This window comes from Bison bison, unplaced genomic scaffold (assembly GCF_000754665.1).
Source record: "Bison bison bison isolate TAMUID 2011002044 unplaced genomic scaffold, Bison_UMD1.0 scf7180017864456, whole genome shotgun sequence".
NCBI classification, from domain to species: domain Eukaryota; kingdom Metazoa; phylum Chordata; class Mammalia; order Artiodactyla; family Bovidae; genus Bison; species Bison bison.
The window spans coordinates 125,462-134,917 of record NW_011495018.1 but is presented as its reverse complement, the minus strand read 5'-3'; the positions used below and the strand labels follow the sequence as shown (position 1 = coordinate 134,917).

The 9,456-nt window shown below is 58.5% G+C and overlaps 1 protein-coding gene across 1 annotated transcript in view; it reads left to right on the top strand.

Annotated features, from left to right (window-relative positions):
* The window catches only part of INPP5A (inositol polyphosphate-5-phosphatase, 40kDa), a 109,579-nt gene extending 101,227 nt beyond the window's left edge, over window positions 1–8,352 (top strand). The window contains exons 14-17 of the mRNA XM_010859554.1: window positions 3,426–3,537; window positions 5,916–5,984; window positions 6,783–6,870; window positions 6,957–8,352. Of these exons, the coding sequence (XP_010857856.1) occupies window positions 3,426–3,537; window positions 5,916–5,984; window positions 6,783–6,863 (262 nt within the window). The 3' untranslated portion in view covers window positions 6,864–6,870; window positions 6,957–8,352. The remainder of the gene's footprint in view (window positions 1–3,425; window positions 3,538–5,915; window positions 5,985–6,782; window positions 6,871–6,956) is intronic.
* The last annotated feature ends 1,104 nt before the right edge of the window (window positions 8,353–9,456 follow it).

Below are 9,456 nucleotides of genomic sequence, written 5' to 3'. Positions count from 1 at the left end.
GGTCACCCGCCCTCCCCCACCATTCCAGGTCACCTGCTCCTCCCCCGCATTCCAGGTCACTCACCCCTCCCCCACATTCCAGGTCACCTGCTCCTCCCCCACATTTCAGGTCACCCACCACTCCCCCACTTCCAGGTCACTACCTTATTATCCCTTCCCCCACTACCCACCTTCCCCTCCTCCAGTGCCTGGGTCACACCCATCCCCTCCATTTTGTTCCCTCATGTTTAAAACCATGTTTCTGACCATTGGGTGGCTCTCACAGTCCCGTGTCTGGAGAGCTGTCCCAACACTGGGAACCTGTCAGCAGAAGCAGCTGCACGGACGTGGTTAGAAACAGTGGCCGTTTGGTACCCAGATGTGTTCTCTAACTGCCAGAAACTAAGTGATCCCAGGAGCTTTCACTTTCACTTTTCACTTTCATGCATTGGAGAAGGAAATGGCAACCCACTCCAGTGCTCTTGCCTGGAGAATCCCAGGGACGGGGGAGCCTGGTGGGCTGCCGTCTATGGGGTCCCACAGAGTCAGACACGACTGAAGCGACTGAGCAGCAGCAGCAGCAGTGCTGCCTGTGTGTGTGCAGGCATGAGCTCCTGTGCACACGTGTGTAGGGTGTGTGCACAGAGGATCGTGCGTGCGTGTATGTACTGTGTGCACTGTGTCAGCACGTGTGCCTGACGGGGCCCCCGCATGGGTGTGAGTGCCTGTGTGTGCAGGCATGTACTTGTGTGGGTGTGCGTGCAGGATGCATGTGGTCAGGTTACAGGCTAATTGCATGTGTTTGTGCAGTGCACATGTCGGCATGTGTGCATACGGTACCATAGTGCACAGGTGTGGGTGTGCACAGGTGTGGGTGTGTGTCCATGGTATGGACGCAGCTGTGTGTGTGCAGACATGGTTATACAGGCACAGGTGTGGATATGTGGGTATGTGTGCGTGGCTGCATGCAGCGTGTCTTGTGAGTGTGGGTGTGGGTTGTGTGTGCACATGTGCATGGGTTCGTGTATACCTGGGCCTGTGTGTGGTGTGTGTGTGTGAATGCACGTGTGTACAGGTGTGCGATGCATAGGTGTGGCTGTGTGTGTGCATAGGCTCCATGTGCACACGTACATGGTGTGTTCACATATGAGCAGACAGGAACTGGCACGTGTGTGGATTTTTATGTGGGGGTATGTTCATGATGTGTTCGTGACTTTTTGTGTATGTGGTACAAAACTCATGTCTATATGTGTATACATGTGTGTTTCCTAGGTGTATGCATTCCCTGGGAGTGTTACCTGGGTGTATGGCTAGGGTGTGTACCTGGGTGTGTGTATTATCTGGGTGAGTGTGTTGCCTGGGAGTGTATCTGGTGAATGTGTACCTGGGTAAGTGTGTACCTGGAGGCTGTGCACCTGGTAACTGTGTACCTGGGTGGATGTGTACCTGGTGGCTGGGTACCTGTGTGTGTGTGTGTGTGTGTACCTGATGGGTGTGTACCAGGTGGGCGTGCTGCCAGGTGGGTGTGCTGCCAGGTGTGCAGGGATGTCCTCGGGCACATCTGCCTGCTCCGGGGCATCCTGTGCCTGGGCTCTACCACGCTGCCCTCTTTGTGGTTAAAAGGTGGAACCTCCTGGCTCTGTTGCTTCTGTCGTGGCTGAACCCCCTGGGGATCTGTCCAGAAGCAGCACTGGCCAGGGAGGGAGACCACATCTGGGTTTGTCCACGTGACCTGTCACAAGGAAGGGCCGCGCCGGCTCCTCTCCACACTCCCCAGGCCTGCATCATCCTGACTGTTCTGTGAAAACGACTCCTTCTCCCACTTGGGCCAGGTGGTCACGACAGAGGCTCATGGGGTCCGGGGCCGCGGGCTCTTGGCGTTTGTGGAGACGGCCTGTGCTCCACTGGCTGTCCAGCTTCGGCATCTCCTGGGGGCAGGGGGTGATGGACAGTGTCTGAGGGACAGTGGCCACCCCAGGGCATCCAGCTTGTCAACCAGGGAATTATGTGCCATGGGCATCGCTGGTGCCAGCAGACAGGTGGTGCTGACAGCAGGGGATACTCAGTGGCGTTCTCTGGCTGGCACACCTGGTTTTCAGAGCCTCTCTGCACCTCCGCTCTCATCATCCCAGCTGTGAACACACTCCAGGTCACACTGTCATTGGCTTGAAAACAAAAATGAAGTGAGACAGCTTAGCAGGCTCACCCACCAAGGTGCGGCAGCGGCTTCCTGTGACGTGAAAGGTTCTCGCCCCGCACGCAGCCCTGTCCAGACCCCTGCCCTCGGGACAGCGCCTTCCAAACCTCCCTTCCCTGAGGTCTGAGGGTCCCACCTTCACGTGCTCCCCACTCCTCCCACCGACTCCTAAACCGGCTCTCACAGGCTCAAGATCCAGTCCAGGAATCATTCTTGTGGCCTCTGCCTGTGCGGTGTGGGGTGGGGCCACGCGAGCACCGTGACAACAGCAGGTAGCATGTCTGTGTGACCACGAACACGGAGTTTACCTTCCAGCCCTCAAAAGGATCTTGGGCCCCTTGGGGGTCCACTCATCACAATCAAGAACTCCCCAAACCTAGAAGTAACCAAAACGCTTCCAACAGTGGATAGATGCTTGCTGCTGAAACGGGTACGGGAGCAAACAGGAAGCAGGGTCCCAGCAGCTGGCTGTGGTCAGGCGCCTGGGTTGGGAGTGGGCTGCTGAGCCCCTTGCGCAGGGCTCTGCCTGGGTACGTGCCTCGGGGCGACCGTGACCAACACACTGGCAGAGGCACACCCCCTGGCCCCGCCCAGGCAGAGTGTCTGACTCCCCAGAGGGACGCATCCCTTTCCAAGTATGGACGAGTGCTCTACGTGGGGAGAGATGCTTTTACAGGACAAATTATTAGGGAAAAAGCTCCAGGGTTCACTTTTGTGAAAAAGAAAAATGCGTATAACACAGGGACAGCATGCATCGCAAAGACGGGGCACCAGGGGCCACCTCCCTGCAGTGAACAGGTCCACTTTTATATTAAAGGTTAGGAAGCGCTTCTTGGACTTCTCCATGGTCCCTAATTCAGAGTTGGACCACGTGTAGGTTCTTGTCTGTAATGATAAATATAAAATGGTGATATTCGACCAAGAAGGCTGTGTGCCTGGCCAGGACGTTTGTCTGTCCAGCTGGTCCAGGGCTCCCACACACGGGGGCACAGGACATGTGCTGAGGGGAAAGGAAGGGGTCTGTCAGCCAGCCAGCCGCAGGCGTCTGTGCAGGTTTGTGCTTTAGGCTGCGTCCAGAAGCATATCTGAAGTGCTGGGGACAGTGCGGGACTCGGTTCTGGGAAGCTTCTGTCGCCTCTCTGTCCCCTGGACAAGCTGGGCCTTTCTGGGGTGCGGGGCCCGCGTGGAGGAGGGGCAGCGGTGGGGCCGGCGAGCAGCTGCTGACCACGCCCCCATCCTGTCTCCCCAGCTACCCATACAGCGAGGACTGCAGCCAGGGCCGGCAGTACATGAACACCCGCTGCCCCGCCTGGTGTGACCGCGTCCTCATGTCTCCTTCGGCCAAGGAGCTCGTCCTGAGGGTGAGTGAAGCCTGTGGGGCTGGCTGGGGGGCGGGCCCAGGCTGGGGGCACCCTCCTGCCTCCGGTCCTCGGGCTGGGACATACCCGGGTTCTGGAGTCAAAACAGCGTAGACGGTCGGTCACCGGGGCGTCAGGAGTCCTTTCACTTTATTGCGTGCTCGGAGAAGTCGACGGGCTCTTGTCCTCGGAAGAGCTCCTGAGCTGTGAAGTCGTCCTGTTTCCTTAAGTTGTAAACCTGAGCTGAGTCACACAAACGCCAGGGGCTGGAGGCTGCGTGCAGTGCTGGGGTGGGGGTCTCCAGTTCCCGTAGCCTCTCGATTCCTGGGGTTTTCAACGCCCACATTTAACACAAAAGGACTGCTCTCAAGAATCAATATCTGCACTGGTTTTGTCAACACCATCAGTGAAAAAATACAGTAATGAAGTGCATTGACTCATCAGGCAGCAGCTCGGCTTCTGAGTGACATGGGCAGCCAGTCAGGAGGGGGCGGGTGGCCCCCCAACCTCAACCCAGGACGTCCGGGGCTCTGGCCACCACCCTGCACGGCCCCCGCACTTGCTATGAGGGGTCCCCTCTGTCCCCCGGGCCCAGACCCTCATCCAGAGACGCAGCTGGGAGGGCAGAGCTTCTGGGATGAGCTGCGTGCAGGCCGACCCCGCCAGCAGCCCCGTGGCCCCCTATGGAAGATCCTGCTGGCCTTTTCAGAGCGGGTGGCCCTGGACGCCCGGCTGCAAGCCAGCTCCTGGGGAGAGTCCTCCTGGACCAGGCTGGGTGCGTGGGGCCTGCAGTGAGCATGCCCTGACAGGGCCTGGGGGCCTGCTGGACAGCTGGCAGGCAGGCCCCAGAGCCCAGCACGGAGGACGGGCCGTGGGTTCTCCCACAAGCAGGCTTTACGACATAAGCCAGACAGGGCAGACGGGCCCTGACTACACAGACCCTGCACACACGTGTGGCCTCAGACTCGGCCCCATGCTCTGCTGGGCCTCCCCCATGGGCTCCGTGATGGGACGTGAGGAAGCAGAGTGGACAGTGGACATGGTGGGTCATAGCTGCCGGCTCTGAGCACACTGGGCCGGCGGAGCCCAGAGCTACGGCTAGAACAGGTGCCTCGGGGCAGAAAGGAGGTGAGGGTCATCTTCCAGGGAAAGGCATCTTGCGGTGAAGCCACCAGGACAGCTGGAGCGCCTGGCGTCGGGAGGCACCCGGGGCTGCAGAGTCCGGAAGGCGGACGGACGACCGCCACCCACACGTGGCCTCGTCTCCACTCCAGGGCTGGAGGTTTGATGCTGCAGACTCGCGGGCACGGAGCCTGGCTGGGTGGCCCGTTGTGGGGAGGGCCTGGAGCCTTCCTGGCGGGGGGCTCCCCCAGCGGGCCCTCCCCTGGGGCTCCCGCAGTGGTGGGCGTCACCGGCCCAGCAGCCGCCTCCCCGCGTTTTCGCGGCGTCATCCATCATGCCACGCTCGGTCAGCTCGGCGTCATGTCGGTTCTGCTTCCCGCCCCAGACACGGAGGGGGCGACTGCCGTGACGGGTGCGCGGGGGGCGCGGAGCCGCTGTGATCTGCGTGTCTGCCTGCGATCGTGCGCTTGGAAATCCACAGTTTTCTGCTGCGTTTGTAAATTACCACGCAGCGTTTGATGAATGCTTCCCACTCCAGGGAGGCCGCCACCGGTGTGCAGGGGGTCTGTTGTCGCAGTTCCTGGCAGGCAATCCCGCTGGAAAGTAAAGCTGACCTCACACTTCCTACTGCATTAAGGATAATTCAGTTTATAGTCTCAGAGGCTTCAGCCACGGCAGTGAAAGCCCTGCCCAGCTGGAGCCGGAACTGACCGCCAGTGGCACACCCTGGGCGGCGCCCGCAGGCTGATGGGCGGGAGGCCTGTGCATGGGGCCCTGCTCTAGTGGCCGCTGGGCGCGGCCCTGTGGCGTTCAGGGGCGTCTGTTCTCCTCTGAACAGGGAGTTCTGGGTCAAAAACAAATGCCAAGGGAGAAAACGGAGACCGTTTTTGGTGCCAGGGGCACAACTGGAAAGAGAGCTCCCATCCGCCCTGATGGCCGTGAGCAGAGGCCACACCAGCACCCCGGGAACGTTGCCTCCAGCCCCCAAGGAAGGTTGCCGCCCTCCCGAGGCCGGAGCCCTCCCACCCCGAGAGCAGGGGCTGAGTGCTGCCCGGCCGCCTCCAGCCGCTGCCTCCCGGGGGGCAGCCGCTCCCTCCTGGGGGCCAGCTGCTCACTGGCAGTTCTGAGCCAGCAGGAGCCCCACGGAGGAGTGGGCAGGGTGGTGGAGGGTGGCACAGCCACAGGGCTGTCTCCGCTGCTCCCCAGGAAGCCCCCCTGTTTCCGCCTCCCACATCTCTTCCTCTGTTTGCTTTTCCCAGTCGGAGAGCGAGGAGAAGGTTGTCACCTACGACCACATCGGGCCCAGCGTCTGCATGGGAGACCATAAGGTGACTGGCCCGTGCGGGGGCGGTGGTGGGTGGCGGTGGGCAGTGGTGGGCGGCGGGCTGTCGGGGTGCTTCTCCTAACCCCCTTCTCTGCCTCCTGGTCCGGCTTCACAGACATGGCCGAGTCAGTCTGTGTTTAATTTCAATAAAGCACCAGCAGGTAGGTAGGTAGGGGGGTGGTGAGGCAGGTAGATAGGAAGGCAGAAGAGACTGGCTCACCAAGACGGAGTTCGTGTCGGAGACGGAGACTGTGTCCCATGGTCCCTCTGGAGGTGTTTCTGAGCCTGCACCCGAGCACCCTACTGGCCTTTGGTGTTTCTGAGCCTGCACCCGAGCACCCTACTGGCCTTTGCCCCTGCCGCCCCGGTGGGGAGAGATGTCTGTGTCGCTGCCCAGCTTCAGGGAACCACCCAGCGTTCCGGAACCAACCTTGGACGTGTGACTCTGCCCGGCCCCCAGCCTGCAGCCCCTCCGAGGGGAGTGGGGTCACGGGTCCTGTGTCCCCGGCGGCCCGGGAGAGACGGTCACCACTTCCCCTTCTTAGGCCGGCCGCCCACCCGAACCAGCGGCTGGATCCCAGGCCAGGCTCTGTCCTTCCCCATGTTCTCAGGGCCTGAATCACGGCTCTGAAATGACCTTTTACACCGATTTCTATGTGGAAATAATGCCATCTTAACGGAGCACGACGGCCCTGTGCCTTCCGCCTCGGGGTGCCCACGGCCAGCTCCCCAGGACAGGGTCCAGCGCTGGGCCCACTGGCCGTGGACGCTCGGCCCTGACGGCCTCTCTTCTCCCCCGCAGCCCGTGTTCCTGGCCTTCCGCATCGCGCCCGGGGCAGGTAAACCTCACGCACGTGTGCACAAGTGTTGTGTGGTGCAGTGACGTGGTGGTAAATATGCCTCCTTCCCTCGAGTTCACCTTTCTGAGCTTTTCTGGTGTGTGTGTCCCCGTAACCAACGCCTGATTCCACGGCAGGGAGGCGATGCCAGCGCCTCGAGGGGACCCCCGGCGAGACCCCCCCGTAGCACGAGGGCCCACGTCCTCCGACAGCTGCGTCCAGACCCGCCCGAGCGCCACCGCTAGACGGCCGGCCCCACACTCTGCTTCAGCCCCGGACGGCGCTCCGGACAAGCCTCACATACCTCACCGTCGTGTCTGTCCATGTGGCATCAAGTAGAAACATTGGGTTTTTTTTTAACAAGTCACAGTCCTGTTGCCAAAACTCTAATAGACAGCAAAAATCTGTATTTTAGACGTCACGGTTTTCGATTTTTAATCATTGTCAGCGTGGAGGAGCTTCTCGGGAGCAGAAACCCGGCGGGGCTCAGAGTCGCCCTGCGGCGGGGGCTGAGCAGGCCGGCCGGGCTCCACGACTGGGGGCACGTGGCCCCCGCTTTCGCTTCTGGAGGCCCCTCCCTGTCAGTCACTCTACTGCCACGTTACGTGGTTTTTGAATCACACTGCAGCTGCTTCCCATTTTTATATATATAAATATATATAAATATATACTTTTTAAAAATAATTTATAAACCTTACCAAAACTTACGCTAAATATACTTTCCAGTATGAATGCTTGAGTGTCATATCAGCAGTAGAACCGAGTCTAGGAGCTGGTCCCCCGCACGTCCACACGCAGAGCTGTCAAACCGGGACTGCGCCCGGTGGCGCCGTGGGGCTCGGACGGCCCGCGGCTCTCACGTGAGCAGTCAGACTCCTAGGCTTCCTGCTGTGTAATATTAAGAACTGAATGTGAAGTTTATAGCTAGCTCGGGTGTACCTTTCAAGAATTTTGTAAACCGTTTTGTCCGTCTTTTGTTACTGTTCTATGGTGCCAAGTATTCTACATAAAACAATAATATCATGGGAGAAATAAAAATAGCCTAGTCTGCTTCTGATAGAAACCGCTTTTAACATGGGCTGTATATAAACTATTAAGAGAAACAAACTGTCCTCGTCCCCGGTTGCCGCGCCTCCCACGGCCCGTCGTGACCCTGCCGCACGTCTCTGTCCCCGACACCTGGCGCAGCGGTCAGAGGTGGCGCCCAGCCTGAGGATGAAACACAAATGGCGTTTATTGATCTGCTTCAACACTACAGGACTCCCGGGCTGGGTGCAGGCGCCGGGGGGAAGCTTGGCTTAGGTGAATCACTACCCTCGCAAGCCGTGTGGCATCCACCGGCCGAGTCTGCATCCTTGACAGAATGATTGGGGTGTGTGTCAAGCTGTGGTCACTCCGTCCACGTGCCACACGGCCGTTCCGGCCCACAGTGATTTCTGTGTAGCAGGGTTTCAGCTGTTGCTCACTCTGGAGGCCTTTGGAAATGACCGCTCCGGTCCCTAAGCAATAAAATTGATCTTGGTGAAAACACCATTTGACTGTGTTCCCTTCTCTGGCGCTCCGGGCCCTTCGCAGGCTGCAGTCCAGATCACCTTGTCCGAGACCCGGGCCCCGAGTCTTGTCAGATTCTGTTATAGAGCTGAGCCGCAGTGGGAAGCAGAAAGAAGGTCTTTTGGACTGTTTACTGCACAGGTACCTACTGGGATTTACCCCTCAGCATTTTTTAAATGAAATTACATAAATGCATTGCTTTCCTCAAAACTTTAAAACTGGAAATTCCTTTGCTCCTAACTTAGAGCTGAGAGAATAGTTTTTACGCACATAAATTTTTTAAGTTCTCTCTTAAAAAGAAAACCAGTCAGTGGAAAGCATCTGTTTTTAAAATGGGTGCAGTTGTGTGGAAAAAAAAAGACTCAGCCTTTTACTCTTTTAACATTTCCAATAATGATTTCCAAGATAAATCTTACAATAAAATAACCCTTTATATTTAACTTTTAAAATTAACACCACAGTCATGCCCATGAAGCTGCAACCACGGGGAGCATCCAGTCTGGGGCTTCTCCTGTGAACCAGAGAGATCCAGCTGTTCACCAGAATCCTCGCCTCTGAGGTGGGGGTAAAGAACATGCCAGAGAGGAGGGCTTCCCTGCCTCTCCGCGGTGGGGCCTGGGGTGGGGGCGGGGTCTGGCTGGTGAGGCACCCTGGGGTGCAGACCGAGCTGCCCGGAAGGATGGACCTCAAGGGGCCGCCAGACATGCTTCTGCTGCAAACCCCAGGGCCCCCAGAGAACTTCGAGCTGCTGGCAAAATTACTGTGGGCTTCTCTTTGTAGTCCTTTGAATTAAGTCGCACTTTCTACCCATAAAAAAAATCTAATAGCAGCGGATCAGCTATGGTGCTGATGAGTTTAAAAACCTGATTTATTTCACCCAATGTTAAGGTTAGCGAGCCTTCCGAAGTCTGCAGCTACTAAGGCTGGGCGGGTTGAATCTACATAATCAGAATAGAGCAGGTAGGCAGGAGCCGGGGCCCAGCGGCGCCCTTCACCGACCCCCCACCCACCCACAGCTACCGCGCAGGTGGGGCGGGCACCGGGAATGTGTTTAAACCTGCCCAAACCTCATCCGCCGCAGCCGCG